The sequence below is a fragment of the Sinohyriopsis cumingii genome, chromosome 3, assembly GCF_028554795.1.
Source record: "Sinohyriopsis cumingii isolate HCF-2022 chromosome 3, ASM2855479v2, whole genome shotgun sequence".
NCBI classification, from domain to species: domain Eukaryota; kingdom Metazoa; phylum Mollusca; class Bivalvia; order Unionida; family Unionidae; genus Sinohyriopsis; species Sinohyriopsis cumingii.
The window spans coordinates 63,746,963-63,769,296 of record NC_142963.1 but is presented as its reverse complement, the minus strand read 5'-3'; the positions used below and the strand labels follow the sequence as shown (position 1 = coordinate 63,769,296).

At 34.4% G+C, this 22,334-nt stretch overlaps 1 protein-coding gene across 2 annotated transcripts in view; it reads right to left on the bottom strand.

Annotated features, from left to right (window-relative positions):
- LOC149802990 (uncharacterized) overlaps positions 1–22,334 on the bottom strand; it is a 316,457-nt gene that overhangs the window by 201,182 nt on the left and 92,941 nt on the right. For both annotated transcript variants that reach the window (XM_089952526.1, XM_089952525.1), the window contains exons 20-24: positions 19,707–19,821; positions 17,910–18,066; positions 8,134–8,198; positions 7,718–7,855; positions 1,558–1,706 (exon numbers count right to left, since the gene is read on the bottom strand). In XM_089952526.1, coding sequence (XP_089808652.1) covers positions 1,558–1,706; positions 7,718–7,855; positions 8,134–8,198; positions 17,910–18,066; positions 19,707–19,821 — 624 coding nt within the window. The remainder of the gene's footprint in view (positions 1–1,557; positions 1,707–7,717; positions 7,856–8,133; positions 8,199–17,909; positions 18,067–19,706; positions 19,822–22,334) is intronic.

The window sequence follows — 22,334 nt, the reverse complement described above, 5'->3', positions numbered from 1 at the left end:
GGAAAGTGCCTTTGTCATGGCATACAGAGGCAGTGGACCCAGGCTGGCCTGGACAGGTATCTAACCTACAACCTTTGGATTACAAGTCAAAATCTCTATTAATCTACTGTTTCTCCCAAAAAATAAAATCAACACAGTGTATCATGATCTATTTGTATTTTAAAAGACATTTCTTCACTTTAATTTTAAATTTGATTCTTTTTTATGAAATAACAGCAAAGACTTTGCTTTGTAAACGATGTTGATATGTGACATTGCAGAGTGTGACATCTAATTTTGATGGCTGTAGTTACACTAATAAATTAAAACAATTTATGATACATAATCTTTTGGGGTAGAGTAACAAAATATTCATATACCAGGGTAAATGTTCCTTTAACTGAAGAAAAGAGTTGGATCCAAGACCTGGTCCTTTTGGGGTACAGTAACAAAATAGTCATTTACCAGGGTAAATGTTCCTTTAACTGAAAAGAAGAGTTGGATCCAAGACCTGGTCCTTTTGGGGAGAGTAACAAAATAGTCATATACCAGGGTAAATGTTCCTTTAACTGAAAAAAGAGTTGGATCCAAGACCTGGTCCTTTTGGGGAGAGTAACAAAATAGTCATTTACCAGGGTAAATGTTCCTTTAACTGAAAAAAAAAGTTGGATCCAAGAGTTGGTACTTTTGGGGAGAGTAACAAAATAGTCATATACCAGGGTAAATCTTCCTTTAACTGAAAAAAGAGTTGGATCCAAGACCTGGTCCTTTTGGGGAGAGTAACAAAATATTCATATACCAGGGTAAATGTTCCTTTAACTGAAAAAAAGAGTTGGATCCAAGACCTGGTCCTTTTGGGGAGAGTAACAAAATAGTCATTTACCAGGGTAAATGTTCCTTTAACTGAAGAAAAGAGTTGGATCCAAGACCTGGTCCTTTTGGGGTAGAGTAACAAAATATTCATATACTAAGGTAAATGTTCTTTTAACTGAAAAAAAGAGTTGGATCCAAGACCTGGTCCTTTTGGGGAGAGTAACAAAATAGTCATTCACCAGGGTAAATGTTCCTTTAACTGAAGAAAAGAGTTGGATCCAAGACCTGGTCCTTTTGGGGTAGAGTAACAAAATATTCATATACTAAGGTAAATATTCTTTTAACTGAAAAAAAGAGTTGGATCCAAGACCTGGTTCTTTTGGGGAGAGTAACAAAATAGTCATATACCAGAGTAAATCTTCCTTTAACTGAAAAAAAAGAGTTGGATCCAAGACCTAGTCCTTTTGGGGAGAATAACAAAATAGTCATATACCAGGGTAAATGTTCTTTTAACTGAAAAAAAGAGTTGGATCCAAGACCTGGTCCTTTTGGGGAGAGTAACAAAATAATCATTTACCAGGGTAAATGTTCCTTTAACTGAAAAAAAAGAGTTGGATCCAAGACCTGGTCCTTTTGGGGAAAGTAACAAAATAGTCATATACCAGGGTAAATCTTCCTTTAACTAAAAAAAGAGTTGGATCCAAGACCTGGTCCTTTTGGGGAGAGTAGCAAAATATTCATATACTAAGGTAAATGTTCCTTTACCTGAAGAAAATAGTTGGATGCAAGACCTGGTCCAGCTACCCTTCTGGCAACAAATCCATCACTCATTGGTACCCGACCACGTGGCTTTATTACTGCATAGAACATGAAGGTGTCCCAAAGTCCTCGAACACTTCGTCTCACTGCACTAACTAGAAAAAAAAATCAAAAGGGTTCTATCAAAAAGTTTTGTTTCATTAAACTTTTAAGTTCCCAGTTCTGTGGACTAATTGGTAATAAAAGGACAGCCATTACTCCCTCTAACACCTGATTGGGATTCACTTACATGAAAAGTATAATTAGATTATATCATGCTTTCCTAGAGGAACAGAATAGTACTGGGGCATCATGCTGCAGACATGCAGCATCATGTCCATCCCAGTCGTGTTATCCTGACACCAGACCGACCAGTCCTAGCACTAACCTGTTAATGCTGAGCACCAAGCGAGGCAGCTGCTAGTACCATTTTTATAAGTCTCTAGTATGACTCAGCATCTGAGGCAGACACTCTAACCACTTATGCCACTGGAGTGGTCCTAATTTCATGTGAAAATGATATACTTACTCAGTGCAAAAGCATGAATTTTAACAACTGTTGAGGAATGAATGGTAACTGGGTGTGATGACATAAGTTCAATGACTGATTAATTGTTTCCACCTGATTAATATACATTAATGGTGCTATCATCACCTGGGTGTATGGTAAGCTAAATTTCCCAAAAAATCAAACACCATACACAAACAGCAAAGTTTTTGCCTTTGACTAATCTGCGAATTATTCTTCAAAATCTGCAGTGATATATTAAAAAACTTGGTTTTTCAGTTGACTTTGTTGTCAATATTCGGTGACAATGTGACTGCTATGTGCTGTACATATAATATGGAGTTGTACTCCGTCATTGCAATATGCTATTCAATAAAGATGTGTATATAAAGATGTGACATTTGTGCAAACCTATTTACTGATTAAAGCTCTGTAGGTTTATGAGTGCAAACTTTAGTTTACTCTGTCGCCTTGCTATAGATACACATTACACATGTCAGACCTTAAAGGGAAGCAACTCGAACTTTACTGATACAAAAATATGTGAGTATTGCATGTCAATTTAATTTGTATGAATGTGTGAATGTGATTGTATTGCTTTATGGCACCTTAGTACAAAAGTGGTTATGTAAAATGAGCGAAAGGCTCAGTTCCAAAGATGTAAAACTGAATTGCAAAAATTTTAGGAAGTTAAAGCTTTCCAAATAAATGTATATTTAAGTAAAACAAGATAAAATATAAAACTTAATGATGTTAACATTCTGTAAAATGTTAATAAAATAACAGATAAAAGTAATATATGCAAAATCATTAAAAAAATGATTAAAATTTCTTTTATAAACTGCACTCCTATAAAAAGTCCATGTCTGTCTCAGGTGTACATCCTTGTACAGTTTCTTCAAGCAGTTCATGCAAAAAAACTCAACACACTCAACTGATTTGCATAAAAAGTTTGTTGTTGATAAATACAATTCTACTCACTACCTCTGAGCTAATATCCATATATATTAACTCTGGTAATGCTGCACTGTTTTTGCATGACCTTGTTACCTATTGCATGCCCCAACTATGCATGCCATTTATATTCAAAACAGGTGAAACTACATGAGTGCATACACACACACATGTATGTACATGCATGCAGATTGCTAACACCCAAAATGTCAGTAAAATTGAGGCTTGTTCATGGTTACCACTGTAACAATGTAGAACAATGTTATACACACTATCATGTTGTTTGCATAACTATGCATATCTACATTGTAACTCCTGGTCTATTTCAGGGTATTAAAGAGCATAAAATTGAATAAGATCTATAAATAGATGCTACATACGTCTTGATGATTACTAACAATAGAATTATTAGTAAATATGTTTGACATCTGGCCTTTGTTGGATGGGTCAGTCTGGTGATATCTTAGAAGAATTAAGTTAATTCCTATTGGATAATTTAGGTCACACGAATATTTATTTTAAAATATTAGATTGAGTATACATATAGACATATAGATGTAATAGACACTTTGAAAGTGTATATAAGGAGAGAACTGAGAATCATATTTCATTCTTACTTTGGAGTCATTCTTATTTCTTGTGTTCCCTGTTGTACAGTAAAACCTGTCATGAGCGACCTCTGCTATGAGCGACCACCTGTCATTTCCGACCACAATCGTAATGCACGGATCGATTTTACTATATAAACGCTCTGTTATGAACGACCACCTGCTGAACGCGACCAGCGACCGCAATTTCTTGGCAAAATATGCATTTTGACACTGCTATGAACGACCGCATCGCCAAAAAAAATAAACACATTGACACCACTGACCTTAACTTAATCCTTTGTAAACACTAGAGATCGGGATAAATGTAGTATGCAAACAAAGTGCACATTAAATAACACTACAGTTGAACAACCATATTTCGAGATAAACACCTCTAACCATCATTTAATCCTTTGTAACAAAGACTGCATAAATAGTAAAGATTGCTCCAAAATAGTAAAGATTGCTCTATTTAAAAAGAATTTGTCTTGCTACAGTACCAGTTTTGTGAAATTTACAACTCCAGCGTACGGTGTCATTCGTAAACTGCAGTAAACCAGACTAAAGTACATGTCAAAAACCGCCATTGTAGTGCCAAAGTCATGTGAATAGCCAGTAAGAGTAACATCAAAGGGAGTAATGATGGATATACGCAGTCAATTTAGAGGTTTGTATTTCTTCTTTATCTTTATGAAAACTCACAAAACGCCGGTAGTCCTTATGTCCCAGTGAGAAATCGTTTGAAAGGGCTTCAGTGTAGGTTTGAGTACATCGTTTGTCCTTCCAGTTAATCCATAATGCCTGGAGGGTGAATGAGCTCATTGTCTTTAATACTAGTAAGCGTGCATCATTTCCGGATTTTTTTTAAATTATTTTTTATTTCTTTTGTTTGTGTTTCACAAAGCCACCGTCTGTTTACCTGGGTGCAGATGGTCGCAACCTTTGTTTATCTAGCTATAACGCTGTTGATTTAAACTTCGTCTCAGAATAAATGTATTCTTTCTTGATGAGTTAATTATGTCTTTTGGTTTCATTCATTGGTACATAATATATATATTTATTCCACATTTCCCCAAAACCTGATCAAAACCGATAGTCTTTATAACGTCAACACTAATAACAATGGCAGAACCTCCGCTGAAAAAAAGAAAAATTTTAACACTGGAAGAAAGGATTGATGTCATTGAAAGAAATGAAAAAGGGGAGACCGCTCGCAAAATAGCAGTCAGCCTAAGCGTCGGTAAAACGCAAGTTCAAAATGTTATCAAAGACAAGGAGTCCATTAGAAACGAATGGCAGAAAGGTGCACAAGCACAGAGGAAATATGCCACGGCACGACGGACAATTTACGGAGATCTGAACGAGCGAGTATGGGAGTGGTTTTGTGTTGCAAGGAGTAAAAACATACCAGTAAGTGGAAAGTTGATTCAGGAAAAGGCAATAATTGTCTCAGCAGAACTGAATTATGATGACTTTGCTGCATCAAACGGATGGCTGGAGAGTTTCAAAAATAGATACAATATCACAGCAAGTGTGCTCAGTGGAGAATCAGCTGATGTGAATTTACAGACAGTTGATGACTGGAAAAAAAGACTACCGACCATCACAGAAGGGTATAACCTATGTGATATTTTTAATGCTGATGAAACAGGACTCTTTTACAGAGGACTTCCTGACAGGTCCCTAGTGGTGAAAGATGATGTTCGCAAAGGAGGGAAAAAAGCAAAGGAGAGGTTGACACTATTGTTAGCATGTAGTGCAACTGGAGAAAAACTGGACCCATTATTTATAGGCAAATCGCGCAACCCAAGATGTTTTAGGTCATTTAATTTACGATCTGTGGGTGTTGCCTATGAATCCAACAGAAAGGCTTGGATGACATCAGACATCTTTAGTAAATGGCTTGTAACTGTCAACAATAAAATGAAAAGGAAAAATCGGAACATTTTAATTATTGTAGACAACTGCAGTGCACACCCAGATTGTCAGTTTAGCAATGTAAAACTGGTCTTTCTGCCCCCAAATACAACATCTAAACTACAGCCTTGTGATGCAGGGATAATTCAGACTGTCAAAATTCATTATCGGAAGAAACTGCTGCGACACATTCTTTCCAAAATGGATGAGTGCTCTACAGCAACTGAAATATCTAAGACTGTCACTGTTCTAGATGCCATTTTATGGATCAAGTCTGTGTGGGATGCTCTGTCTTCATACACCATTGAAAGGTGTTTTGCCAAGTGTGGCTTTTCTGTAAGTGTTGAAGCCATAATGCCAGAGAGTGAAGAGAGCGAACAAGATGTGCATCCATCAATGGAACCTCTCCTCAATGGCATGACATTGGAAGAATATGCCAATATGGATCACAGTCTAGAAACGTCTAATGTATTCCTAGGGCCTGACTGGGAGAAGGATATTCTTCAGAGAGGTAAATCTGGTACTTCTCCAACTGCAGACAGTGATAGTGACAATGAGTCATCTGTTGGTGAAATTCTGCCTCATGTTATTTCACATTCTACAGTCACAGAACATTTAAAAGAGATTAAAGAATATGCTTTAAAACATGGTGATCCCAGAATTTTGCTTCTTTGCTCAGAAATGGAGATACATGTTCAGACCAAACAGCTGAGTAAAACATGTCAACAAAGAAGTATAATGGATTTCTTAAAAAACAAGTGAATAAGTGTACAGAATAAGATATATACATCATATTTAACTGTTCATTTTTTGTATATATTAATGTGATGTTGAAATATAAATTTTATTATATGCATGCAGTATTTAACAAGATTTATGAATAAAGGATATGATACATGTACATTGAGTATGGGTATTATTTATTTTTCAACAATGCTAACTATTGATCCTGAAAACCAGTCCATTTTCACACACCTCTTATGAGAGACCACCTGTCTTGAGAGACCGCTTTTGGTTGGCAGAAGGGGCGGTCTCTCATAACAGGTTTTACTGTACGATCAAGTCTGCAGGCACAATTTATGTTGTACTTTGATATTATTTGAGAGAAAAAACATTTGTTTGGATTGTTTAGTGGTAATAGGAAGTGTTTATTGGCCTATATTATATTTTTGTATCTATTGTGAATTACTCAAATGAGTTCTGAACAATACCATTTTGACAACATCATGATTTTTGGCAGACCAGTACATTTCCGGATCTGAAATTTATACTTAACTTTTCATTCTTTTGGAACTTCAATAGAACTTTTTCAGGATTATTTTGGATTCACTTCATAATACTCTAAGTTCCTCTCACATTTTCAACAGGAACTCTGACAATTAAATTAAAAATCTTGTTGCTTTTGTTTCGTTCTGTGACTTAGTTCATGACCAGAGAGTCGTAATGACATAATTAAAGCATCTAACATAGGTGGTTTATCCTACTAATTCGCAAATGTTATCAATGATAGCAAGGGACACAAGAAATATTGGAAAGCATTGTTTCACAAATATGGTTCACTTGGGAGAAGTGAGTTCCAAAGTTCATAGTAAACTAGAAATTCATGGCATCCCTGCATGTTTTGTCAGACAAGTGGTTTGAAATTATTTCAATTTACATCTGTAAAAATAAATATAAGAAAAATAATAAGATTTAAATTCCTAGCTATGAATGTCTAACAGGAATATTTTGCAATCAGTCAAAATATCGTTACCATTGGATATGTTCAGCATATACAAAGGTTTATGTAGGCTTGCTCCACTGATATGGCTGGGGTATAAAAATGTTGCTTCAACATGTTTGTTAGATAAAAGTTAAAAGTTTTAACTTTAAAAGACTCCATACAAATTTCTCCTATTCACAGTCAATGTTAGAAAATTGGACTACACAAAGTCTTGACACCAGAACAATTTTCTCATTAAAATTTCTCATCATTACAACAAAGGTGTGAGTGGAGCAGAACAAAGACTGTATAACAAACAGAATCATTACTATAAAGATGACTTCTGTCCTAAATTCTGTTTAGGGCAGAATCAAATGCAAACAACTAAGAATATCTCTTTGTCTTTGGGTGAACATCTGAAAACAGTTTGCCCAAGAAGGTCTGTCCAGTACTTACAGATGCTGACACCAAGGGCTGCCAATGGACAACCAATACATCCCACCAGTATGGCTGCCAATGGTTGCATACAGCCTTGTATTAGCAACCTCCACACCAAAGCCTCAAACAGTATGCCCACTTTGTTGCTGTTATCATCTGAAATATAGACAGATAACTAATTCACTTCCCTGGAATATTGTCTTGTCACCAACAATGAATTTAAATGGTGATCTATTCTGATCCACAAAAACATACAATAAGTCATGGTTAAATGAGGTATATAGTGCTCCATTCTGATCCACAACTTACAAATTGCAACCTATTTGTACTGAACACAAATTCTAACTTTCATGGCTTGGCTTAAACACATTTTTCTCATAAAGCAAATGATGAGCAAAAGCTTACCTGAGCATTATGAGACAAAGAACACTTACCTGGACAATCAAAATCATAAATTACGAAGGCTATCAGGTGAGCTCCAAGAGTAACCAGTGGTATCCTGTAAAGAGAGATAATGGGAAACTGCAGTCTTGCCTCCTTCATCTGCTATCTGACCTAAGCTACAAAGATGATTGATAGTGAAATGTCAGTATTAAAAAAAATGTTAAAAACATATTTAAACAAAATATAATCTGGGATCCAAGCAATCAAAAAAAACATAAAATTCTATTCTATACATTGTTTTGTACCATGATATATTAGAATAAGTACAAAATAATGGCACCTCAAATAATAGCACCATATCACTGATGGATGGATGGATGATGTTGTTGTTGTTGTTGTGGAGTTTAACGCCATTTTTCAGCACACAATTGGCTATACTATACATGGTGTCCAGTATCAATGGTGGAGGAAGAACCCGGGAAAACCCCGGAAAGAACCACTGACCCACAAGAAGCTACTGGCAAGCTTTCTCACATACCAACATTGGCCGAATCCAAGACTTGAACTCACGCAGACAGGATGGATGAATGGATGGTTGGATTGATTCTATATGTTTTGTACTGTGATATACCAGAATAACTGCAAAATAATGGCACTTCAAAGAGCACCATATCACTTATGTATGTATGTGTGTGTGTGTGTGTGTGTGTGTGTGTGTGTGTGTGTGTGTCTGTCTGTGTATGTATGTATATATTTATGTATGCATGCATGAATGAATGAATGTATGGATGCATGTATATATAAGACTTAACAACATATTAGCACAATCACGGCCCAAAACTGAAAATTAGAAGTTCCAAAAATGCAGTGGTGAAAAAGTGAAACCTTTCTAAAGGTAAGTCCTGCCCTTCCAAATAAACATTAATTATGTGAAGGATTTAATGGCACTTTTGCACAGAACTGGCAATATGATGCCAAATAAAAGTTAAGTTCTAAAAATGTAACAATAAAGAATAAAAAACAACTTTAGGAAGATAAAGCCTTCCAAATAAATGTAAATGTACACAGCTCTCCCACATCTGAATGTGCTTTGCTATAATGCAGTTCTGGATATAACACTATAGTAATAGACCCCATAATGAAAATTATAAAAAAATATAATTTTTTAATAAGAAACTTTAAAATAATTTTCAACATTTATCAACTTTACAACAAAACTATTATACCTCATCTGGACATTATGAAAACATATTTTTCCAGTCCTAGTTTAACTCAGATTAGCCACATATTTAATTTAGGTAATGTAAGATACTGTATTCCTAACACATTCCTATTCCTATTACACACCCAAATTTAAACATGTTTCTAATAAGCCACAATTGTCATTGGTCCGTGTCAACTACAGAATCTGGCTGAAATACACAGGACTGTAAAATTTACCTTTAGCACCAAAGTAAGCCCAACAGATCAGTGACTTAATCACTGTAAACACAGCTTGCATATTATACAGAATACCAGCTTATTGTCGATGATTGTTTACAGACACCTGGATGACCACAGATTACAGAAAGGATTAGTGGTGGTGTGTCTTTCATACCTGCCAATGCTTTCTGAAATCTGCTGCAGTGCAGCCCAGAAAAGACAGATGCTCATTTGCATAATGTATCTACAAACAAATCCATTCAAACAATTAAGCATCACTTTCTGGTGATATCAGTTAGACTGAAAAGTGAGGTCAACATTACCAGTACTAAAGCCATTGAATCTCTCAATGGAGATGTCTAGAAAAGGAAAGCATAATCTGTGAATAGAATTGTGATTCAGAGGGATCCACGATCTTAAAAGACTGAAGATGTGCTATGGGGACATTTTAACTCGTTTAACAATGTTCAGTACTGCATCAAAATTGATAAGGACAGACCCACTGTTAAGTGTCAGATTGATGCTGACATCATCCAGTTCTTCCAAGAAGCCAAAAGAAAACACTTAGATCCCAATCAACAGGAAGTAGGATCTACTGACAGTGACCAAGAGGATCCGCCAGAAATACCACATGCTGTTTCCAAAGACATATTTGCATTTGAGAAAGGACACTGAGCCCTTGAAAATTATGTAGCTGAGAAATATCAATGACTCTACTAAGAAAATCCCAAAAAGAAACGATCAGATCTCAAACAGCATAAACTCATGAAATACTTTTTGTAGGGAATACACATCATGTGAGTGAACATTGTTTATTCTATCTGGATTAGTACTTTTTGTGAAATGTATTTGTCTTGGACATCTCAGGATTTTAACTGGATTACATATACATGCATGTATTTAAGATTATTATTTTCATTTTTTCTTCTTCTGTTATTATGTGTTTTGGGATCGCAAAAAGCATGCTGCACATGATGCGACACCACAGTCACAAATCATCATATTTAACTGATGTTTTGAACTGATGATGACATACTTTATTGATAAAAATGACCTGACATTAGTCAATGCCTTATTACAGATAGATGTTCATTACTGAATTGCAAAATGGGTGTAGAACTGGCAACCATGCAACTGTGAGATCTTAGTTAAAAATGAATGAAGCTCTTAACATCAGGATGGCCTCAAGTGCGACCAAAATGTAATCATTTTTTAGCACGTGATGATATATTTTCATCATTTTAAATCACTTTAAACTTGATGTACCTATAGACAGAAATTATAACTGACAAGTACATGTATTAAAATGAGGTGCTGACATCATTGTTTTAATGTTACTCGTGACCTAATCTATCATATGTACAACAGTATGGATCGAAAGAAAACAGCCTGAAGCTTGGTATTATACTTTTGTTTTCTATTAAAAATGTTATTACTGAAGCTTGGAATTATATTTAAAATTATTATAGGACAAAATTAAATGTATAAATACCATACAGTGAAAAAAATACCTAATTCACATATACAGTATTATCGTATTTACCATATACGTTGGGACACCATATTTGTAAAGATTTGTTGTTGTTGTTCTAGGGTTTAACACCATTTTTCAGCACAAGATAGGCTATACATGGTGGCCAGTAAATCTGGTGGAGGAAGAACCCTGGAAAATCCAGGGAAGAACAACCGACCCACGAGAAGCTACTGGCAGGCTTTCCCACGTACCCACTCTAACCGAGCCTTGGACTCGAACCCACGCAGACAGAGATGAGATGGCAGTGATCCAGAATGGTAAGCACTTTAGACCACTTGGCCACTCAGGGCCCCGGTTTGTAAAGATACCGTATATTAATTTTGAAATTATTTTTTTTGTGCACTGTATGTTCTGAGACACATCGTTTTCTTGAATCATAAGTTGAGGGACACCTTTCAAATCATTCGAAAATCACATGTCGCAAAATGCACTCCAACTGAAATTTTATTTCAAAAATATAAAACTGTGTACTTGAGATAAAACTCTTTAATCCACTGCAGCAGCATCTCGTCAACACACCCTTCTCCTGTACATGTATGATCCATTCTTGTGGTAAATGAGTATTTCTTTTAGCTTTCTCATAAAATGAAAAATTATTGTTAGAAGCAACACATCACCTGAAGTGGAAACTGCAAGGACTAAAGTCAGATTTTTTTCAAATCTATTCTTTTTGTGCATGAATATTTATCTTAGCTTTCTCATAATTTCTCATAATTCAATCTTGTTTATTTTGCACCTAACACCATGTCATGCGTGAATGGTGGTTGTCTTCAAGATATCTGTTGATTATTTCCCTCTCAATTTGCATAATCATCTGCTTCTCTTCTGGCCTTTGCAAATTCATCAAATGATTTTATTTTCTCCAAATCTTCTGGGCGATGTGGGGTCATTGATGTCCATCCAGGAAGAACTATATTGTCTCACTTTAAAATTTAAATTTAAAATTAGTTCACTTGTTTGAATTTATTTTCAAAATTCCCATGAATACCAGTGAAAAGGAATCACAGCTAGGTTCCATATCTTGGCCTTCTTTGTATATATAAAATAAAAAAATTGGCACACTTAAAAGAATCCAAAGTCGGCTTCCAAGGTTGGCTTGCTTTGCAATAAAATAACCTTTGAATTGATATCCTTTAAAAAATAGAAAAAATGGCTTCAAAGCATCTAAAGTGAGCCTTGGCAAGTTCAAATAATGAATGCACTGCTCACTGCCAGTTGTGTTTATTCACCAACTGGGCATCTATGTGCTTAGCATCTGTAGTTTAATTCATACAAACGGACAATGATGTCTGTGGGTAAATACAATACACAACAATAACTTGCTTTAACTTTTTACCTTCTGCTAACGCATATATGCGACCATAAAAATAGCCTTGTAACCCAAGAGACGCATATACAAGCTGCTAATAATACTCTCTCTGTCCCGGCTGGCTCATACATGCGTTTCCGGCCAAGGGTTGGGAAACCCCAGATACGCATGTACACGTTTCATATTAAAGCTTTGTATTGGATGAAATTACAAACGTCTGTTCTCTTTTATAATATTTAGCCAATGAAAATAGTCCTTACATAAAATGATGAACATATTCTATTAGTAGTTTTACAACATATAAGCAGGAAATTCTATTGAAAATGAGGTCAATGGTGACAGTAAAACAAAATGTCAACATTCATGTATTCCGACGACGATCATGATGGAAGTTTTGAAGGATTTGAAAGTGATGATATTGATTTTGACCAGATTCAAGATGAAGTATAAGTCCTGTTTCGACACCTGACATTTCAGATTTATCTGAAAAGCGAGACAATCAAATCTGGTCGGAACACATGAGACCGGTAAATGTGGATGACTTTACAGCAGTTTCAGGGCCAGCATTTATTTTATAAGAAAATGCAAGAGAAATAGATTTCTTTTTATGTGCTTCAGGAAGTATCATAAAAAATTACCAAATCTGCAATAAAATAGTGGACACATTGGTGTGCAAAGTAGTGGTGAGAAAAGTAATCTAATATACATTATAAACACAGATATATTGAGGTATATTTTTTATTATAAATATGTGAATATAAACATTGATTCCTGTGGATTATATGTACTTGTTGGTGGAAATGATTGGCACAAAACATTGGTAAGTGTTTAAAATTTTATTTTTCATTAAATTACATAGTTTGCATGGGACAAAATTGATACAGAAAATGTAAATAACTCAAGAAGTTCTCACTCAGGTAGCTATTATGATGCTCTGGGGCTTCAGCCTACAAACTGCTGCTAGAAGGCAGGCTGCTTATCAGGCTTAGTAGCCAGGGCAGCAAGTACTTGCAGAAGGTAAAGAGTTAATGATACTTTTGTAACCTGTGCTAGCAAAAAGATTGTCACTTGCACTCAAGTAAATGTGTTTTAAAATAAAGATTTTTATTTGCGAGATACTGTCCTATAACTGACCTGGAAATAATTCAATCTTGGTTATTTTGCACCTAACACCATGTCATGGGTGAATGGTGGATGTCTTCAAGATATTGGTTAATTATTTCCATCTCTTGTGCGATTTTGCTGGATCCCGTTTTCAGTCGGATAACATATTCAAACCTTTGTGCACAACCAGACATGATTTGTTTCTCAATGGTCATGTCAATGAACAACATATAATGTGCTATCAACATAAGTGATACACGCTACAATATGGAAGCTTACGCTACATACCGCCGCACATTACCAGTATATGGAGTTCGTGGATATATTTAAAGCTCATGATGAACAAAAAGGAATAAATGATAACAATACAAGGTTAGTTTCTTTCTTTTTATTATCAAATAAGCGTTTTGTTTATCTACTTTATTGCAATGTGTGGTGGGGAGGGGGTACAAATTCAATATAAATTTATTTTGTTTCTTAAGTCTTGGGACATATGACCTAGGCGAAAAAAGTTTCACCATAAGTTCTGGGGCAGGAAAAAAAATATTTATTGTATCTTGTCCCAATATATACAGTAAATATGGTACTATACATTTGATGGGTATTTTGTTTACCCCCCATCCACAACAAGTAAACTCTTAATCTTTTATCATTTTTGCCATGTTTCATTCTTCCAAGTATATCAGAACAGATAAAACACCAATGTGGTCATGATCTAAATTGCAAAAACTAAAACCAGTAAAATGTTAAATGTAGGTCAGAATGACCTTTTTGTTGTAAGGGTGTGATACTAACTTGGATGCATACAATCATCAAGTTTGATGATTCTAGCATAAATAGTGCTTGAGACTGACAGCAAAAAAGTGAAGCATGAAATATGAGTCACAATGATATACTTCTGCAATGAATGTGAGGCACTCGAGATACATCCACTCACCACATTTCATGACTCTTAGTACAGCAATATACATGCTGGGTACTAAAACTTATTTGGTCAACCCGAAACTTGACCTATGCCAATAAAATATGAAATAAAGGTCAAAGTGACATTCTCTGTAAAAAGAGTATGGTACTAACAGAGATGCACACATTCAACTAGTCTGATGATTCTAAAATGAACAGAGTTTGGGAAATAAACTTAAAGCACAACATTTAACGAAGTCAAGCTTGACTTACATTTGTGATGAGGATATAGTAGTCACCTAGATGCATCCCCTCATAAACTTTCATGAATCTAGGTATAACAGTATAATACTGCATGCCATTATACTTAGTTGGTTGTAAGCTAAATACAAAAGCTTAATCAAATCCAGTAAAATGTTCAATGGTGTTGGTTTGGTGCTCTAATGCACAGCAACACATGTAGGTTATTTAGTGCCAAGGCAACTGGAGTAAAGAACCTTGCCCATGGACAAACCATAGAAACTGACTCAGTCTGATCTAATGGTAGGATTCAAATCAACACCCTTCTATTGTTTGTGAATCTGGCATGCTAACCACTGAGCCACAGCAGTTCTAATGCGAAATGGAGGTCACAGTGACCCACCTTTGTGGTAAAAGTGTTGTACTAAAAGAAATACAAACAATCATAAATTTGATTATTCTATTATGAACAGACCTTGAGAAATAAATGCAACATAGAGAATCATGAAATATAGGTCACAGTGACCAATATTTGTGATGTATGTAGTATTCATCAAGATGCATCCCGTCACCAAGCTTCATGATTTCAGGAATATCAATATATCAATAGTTATACAGTGTGCAACAAATTTAACCAAGTATGTACAACTAATTTATTTGCTTGTCCAAGTTTAGGCCATAACTGCAAAGAACACTGGAAAAAGGAATGGTTGACATTCAGTGAGGGCGTATATATGGACACATTTTATCTATGCAGACAAGAACTATGATGCCAATGGCAGGGGTATTACAATAGCTTACCTCTACTTCATAAGGGTAAGCTAAAAATCACTTGCCCAGACTTAAATTCCATCCATCCCAAAGGACCATTTTTAAAAAAAAATTGACACAGCACAATAATTTCAATACTTAAAAAAAGTGTATATATATATATATATATATATATATATATATATATATATATATATATATATATATATATATATATATAATGCCTTAAATTGACTCATTTTCTGTGTTAATTTGCTTTTTAAAATTGTATTCTTCAGAAGAAAAAACCTTATTTAATAAAATTTTGATTTGATTTGATTTTTGTCTTGATGTAAACCAGTACTCTGTAACAGAATAAGTTTTGCTTTTATAGTATTAATTTAAATACAAATTACATCCATCTTTATTTTCTCAATTTGTATTCCATTTCTCTTGCAGCAATATTTTTTCTTTTGGGCCTGAAAAATACCAACCAGTATCCAGTTGCTCTATTAATGTCCACCATAATGTTCATAAACATTTTAAGCGTGTCCTGCTTTATAAACAGTTTCTCTTTATACTGTTTATATTGTTCATGAGACTGAACCAATATCATTCACATTTCGCTGCAGAAGGGCTCACAAACAACATGATTTGAAACAATTTCACAATTTCTGAGTGTTCAGGTGTGGAATTCAAAATAACTGCTGCATACATCTTCAATATTGGGATCTCTGACTGTACGTCTTCAGCTTGCCTTCAGAAGGACATACTGTCCATATTTTCATAATGATTTATAGGGAAGATAATTCATGGTTAAGGAAATTCATTTCTTAATGCTGCAAAAATCTCCACATGTCGACTGAACAAAGTTGAAATGGAAATGAAGATGAAGAGGCATATAGTTTTAAATTTTCACTCGTTAGCAACAACAGCTTCAGATTTTATAATTAGTTCACATAATAGTACAGTAGTTGCATCACAGAAAACACTTCATTTATCAACAGAATCATCAATTACCTACTATAATTAAAAAAGAGTCAAATAAAACATTATTACCTCTGTTTTCTAAAAGTGAAAGACATTCTTGTGCAAACAGATGAACAGATGGATACCAAGCAACAGACCGTCACATAAACTATTTGATCAACACAGTTCAAAATAAAGAAGCAACAGAAGGCACCCACCACTCAAAGGTTGAAGCAATGTGAAACAGATTTATCATGTACCATATTTATAGGTTACTGCATTTGTTTGGGAAAATATGAACGAGTTTTGGGATGGAATACTGCACGAACTTGTGAGTGCAGTATATCCTTCTGACAAAACGAGTTCATATTTTCCCATACAAATGCAGTAACCTTTTTATTATATCCTCATTTTTTTATTCTACCTAAGGTTTAATTATATAAACAAAATACACTACAAGAAAAAACATAAATGAATGAATGCCGTATTCCAAACTAAATACACAAGTGCAGATTTGTCATTACACAATGACATCATTATTAATGCGCACTGAACTCCGCCCAGATAAATTTGAACTTAGTCGCGCGCTCGACATAACTTTCGAAAGAAAATGGCGTGTCTAGTTAAAATTGAAGTCTGCAGTCATATTGTGAATGAATGCGCATTGCAACAACTTTTCCATTTGATCTGGAATGAATATATTTTGGTATTTTGTTTCAATTCGACGAAAGTTTGTGATTTTGGACTGGATTCATCTGTGCAAATTATACATGAAATACATCAGATTGAAGTGGCATGGGAGAAGCGTGTTTACGTCTGCAAATGTGTTTCTGTTTCTGTCATTGATTGTTTGAAATCAAAATGTGGGAAAAATATGAAGTCTTTCAATTGCAATTATCAAAAAGACGCTATGGAATTTAATGCTTATTTCATTTTGAGTGCAGTAAGGAGGATGCAACTGCACTTATCATCGAAATTACAGCACAATTTCGAAATGTATAATCCAGATTGAAAACCTATGACATGGCTCATGTAATTCGGATCTGCAGAATTAAGAAAAAACATTTTGAGGAAATTCAGGATGTAAAACTGTAAGTATATTTTATTTTGCCATTCTTATCACCAGATAAGACAGTATATGCCTTGTCACTTGCATGTTATTTGTAAGGACCTAATCTTCCATTTGTTATATAATGTAGCTAGCCTAAATCTGTAACATTGTATCAACACGGAATGTGCCAAAACAGCTGGGTTTTTTTGCAGTCCACGAAACATGTTTTAATTCATTCAGAAACAAATTTAAAAAACCACAACGTAAAGGGCCTCTTACGCGAGTGTATATGATTTGTTTACAAATCAAAAGTGCTGGCGGCTGCATCATTGTTTGTTTACAATAGAAAGTAGTTCCTTTATTCACGTGAATGCTATATGTGTATTGTCGTGCGCGTTCAGTATCAGGGAATATTGAACGATTCTGACAATGTAAAGTTAATGGGGGAAAAAATGAGCAAATAATAATTATAAATACTTCATGCTGCACTAATTAAGCAGCCATAAAATGGATAACAAAATTTGAAATCACAGTAATTACTGACCAAACTGGTGTAGTGATAGCGGCAGCAAGGGAAATTCCCGAAAATGTGACACACAGGACTGGGAAAACTGACACAAGCAGCATACTTCCTAAAGCTCCCTTCAGGACATAGTTCCACAGTCGGTTGAAATGGCGTGTGCAACTCTTTCCAAGAAATCCTGAAATAAAGTTTTTTTTTCTTCAGTCCCTCACTTTTAAAAAGTCTTGATAGAATGAAAGCACTCCAAAACAAATTTATTTGCATAGGAAACCTGCTGGAACTGACATGCTGCAATAAAATACATTTTGTATGGATTTTTTTTTAGTCTTTAATTCTCTTTATAGTATCACTTGTAAATTATTGAAGATTTAGTGAAGTAAATGCCATTTAATTTCCAAGGCCTACTATTAGACACAAATTAATTTTTTTTATCCATTACAAAAGGTAGGTTATATTTTTTCATATATTCAATCTGACAAAACATCATCTTAGCAAAAGGATAAAAAGTCACAACTGAATCATCTATGGTAATACATTAATAAATTTAGTATCACTCCAATTAATGTTAATAGAACTTACACACACATCACACTTGCACACGGCATAAGTGTACAATAATTGTTTTATTCCCTGCTTCTCAAATTTAGTTCTTATATAAAGACCTGTGAAGGACAGTCCTAAACTTCCAAAGTACACATGTCATCTAGCGACAGACAAGAGTTATAAGTGATTTTCATCATTGTTGGGTAAGCACTTTCTGAGATTCAAAAAAGTGATTCAGAAATCGTCAAGCTGTTTCAACTGATTTATAGAAAATAATGTAATAAAATTATCAAACAAAATACTACTGACCAAAATTGTTCTCTTGCTATTTAGTTCCAACTTCTAAGTGACTGCTTTTATGGAACTTCTGTCAAGACTACTACTAGCAGAAACTTGTTTTGGCCTAATTCTCTGCATAATGTATTTAATAATACAGAAGAAACATTTCTAACAAACCTGTCTATATGCTAATTATCAGTTTATTTTATAGACCGCTCTGGTGGCCTAAGAGGCTATTTCCTCACTTGGCACTCATCATAAAGAGGATAGCACTAGAACTAGTTGACCTGGTGTCAGGATAATGTGATTGGGTGGGACATGATGCTACATATCTGAGGCATGATGCCCCAGTGTTAGACATCACTATAAACTGCCACTATGCAGATATTGTAGCAATATGACTGAAAAATTGTTAATGTTTAAAATCCAAGCACATAACACAACACACACACACACACACAGAGTTTTTTATATACCCAAACTGGCTATATGACTTTCAACAAACATTGTATTGAGCATAAAATAAATGTCATCCACTTAACATCAAAATTTATCCCAAAAACTTTAATAATCAGTGGGCATATATATCAAGCAAAGTAAATAAAATATGTGAATAATAACTAGTTTCATGTTTTATAGACTGAAAGCAATATCACTAATTACTTAAGTGACTCATGTGGGTTATCATTTGAACGGCCTCATCAACATGGTCCATGACATTTTAATAGAGAAAGTGGGATGTATCTAGTATGGACTCACTCCACACTATTGTTTAACTTCAACATTTAACTCTAATTAGGGACAAGTTATTACAGGTACAGTAATTGGGTTCAATGATAGCTAGTGCATGCTCTGTCCTTTTATGATTGGTGGGATAGCAAGTTTCTCTGAAATGTCAACTTTGTGGATTTTTCCTTCTTCTTCAATTGTGAGCCTATAATTAATTGCTAGATCTATCGATCCCTACTTATCAGGGTCAGAGAGAATGTAACAAACCTGTGTCGGCTGTCTCCTCAAATTTGTTCCTGGCTGAAAAAACATTAGACCACAGGGCTCTCAACCTTGACAGCAGGGTATGGGTTCTAGAGGATTCATCAGGATACAAAACACCCTAGAGAAAAGAAGAAATCCAGATGAGACCTGTTTCTATACTATATTTCTCTTATGCTAAGCACAGGGGCCCATAAATGTAATGAATAGTCTTAGCATTATACCAGGCTCTGTTTCTATAATGTATTTCTCTCATGCTAAGCACAGGGGCCCATAAATGTAATGAATAGTCTTAGCATTATACCAGGCTCTGTTTCTATAATGTATTTCTCTTATGCTAAGCACAGGGGCCTATAAATGTAATGAATAGTCTTAGCATTATACCAGGCTCTGTTTCTATAATGTATTTCTCTCATGCTAAGCACAGGGGCCTATAAATGTAATGAATAGTCTTAGCATTATACCAGGCTCTGTTTCTATAATGTATTTCTCTCATGCTAAGCACAGGGGCCTATAAATGTAATGAATAGTGTTAGCATTATACCAGGCTCTGTTTGATTAAAAAGAAATTTAGGTAACCATATCATCTACTGTAATGATGGTAAGTCTTGGACATAAAAAGTCTTGGGATACAATTTCTTTCAAAACGATTCATTATGACCAAAACATTGGGATGTAAAATTATAGCAACTTTGTCATGTACTATAAGGCTTAGGATTCCTTAGGCATAATTTTCTACTGAGTAATCAGTGTATTTCTGTACTTAATCAACTGTAACATCATTTAAATAAAAAAGATTTTGTGGTTATTAAGGAATTATGAATTATTAGATGAAAATATTATCAGTTAGTTAAATTTGTTTGAAAAGTCGATTAATATATTTAATTTTCCTGTTTTCTTATCTTTTCTACCTATCTCAAATACATATAAATTGATCAGACAATGATAAGAACTCAGCATTAGCAAGATGTTGTACCCATGTTAACAGTTTACTAATGTCAGCTTAAATATTAGTCCATTAAAATTGCTGAAAGTCAACATTAAATATATTTTTTGGCAGTACATATCTACGCCATTAAATTGTTATACCAGTGTGACAATGCTTGGTTCAATTCTTGATTTTAGTTAGCTTGTTTACAACATGGCATCACAACAAGCACATAAAGATTTTAACTTGCGATGAATGAAGTACATCCCTTAACTCTGGATCAAAGGTACCATTGCATTAAGTTTCAATTAATATCTCTAAAATACAAAAACAAGATTAAAAATAATGTTTAGAATATAATTGCAATATAGTGTATAAAACTCAGTTGCAGTTTCCTTTGATGTCAATGACTTTAAATGAGTACCTGTTTACTCAGATAAGGTATTTCAGATAATTTGTGATAATATTAAGGTATAAAATGCAACTCTGTAATGAATAACTACACCAGTGATGGCCATATAGATCAGTACATGATAATTTTTTTACAAAATGATGAAATTCAGGAAAAAATTTCAATGCTGATGGTGTATATAACTTACTGCTTATTGCATATTCCCTGTCTCTATGCACAAGACATAGAAGTCCAAATAATTTAGTGCTGCTTTTATACATAGCACCTTTTCCTTCTCAATCCACTTTAGCTTTTAAAAAGTTAATTAGTGTGGATAAATATCGAGGAGCAAACTGGGGCCAATATTGCCACCAGACAAAATCCCCTCTTTACAGAAGCCAGTTTCCAAGGTTTAAGCAAGTAAATGACTTAGAATGCTGTCAGAAACCCAAAAAAAAATCTGCCAATTATAAACAAAAGGAGATGGTGAAACAACCAGCTTGCCAAAACCAAAAGTGGAATGAATAATGTGTGGAAAATTAAAATTTCGTATAAAGCCAAAACATAAAACTAAAATTCATCGATGATGATCTTAGTTGATGTATATTCAAATTTTAAAAAGTGATGATTGAAAGGATGTGGAGGCACACCCTCCCATCTGCTGGGGGATCTAGTCATGCCCTGGACCCTGACCAGTTTCGTTACTATTACAACTCATCAGAGGAAATTGATATGGTTGATACATTTGTTCAACTAATCATTTTATTTTGTCAGTGAGAGGTTTATATACCCCTTTGTCTCTGGTGCAGCCAGTGCTACTACAAGTTTGGTTATATGACTAATATTGCAGCATCTGGTTTCAAATGATACCTTTGTCTTGCTGCTGGGAATTTGCAAAAACAGTGTATAAACATAATTTATAGAAAATAAATAGTGGTATAAACAAAGTAATGACTAGAAAACTCTTTTGAAGTTTTATTTAGATTATAAATGCTTTATTTAGATTATAAATGCTTTATTTAGGTTATAAATGCTTTATTTAGGTTATAAATGCTTTATTTAGATTATAAATGCTTTATTTCGGTTATAAATGCTTTGTTTTTTTATACTGCTAATAAACATAGTATGTTTTCATGATGCTAAGCATAAGACTGCACAAGAGATTTTTCCATAGTGTTTGGAATATTAAAAAACAGTTGGATGTAATTGGGCTGGATCACAAATTCTATCCATTTCTCCAAAAGCTCCAATTTTGGGTCGAATAGAGGGCATCAACTGAACTGTGCTATATTTTATCATGTTTCAGGAGATCTTC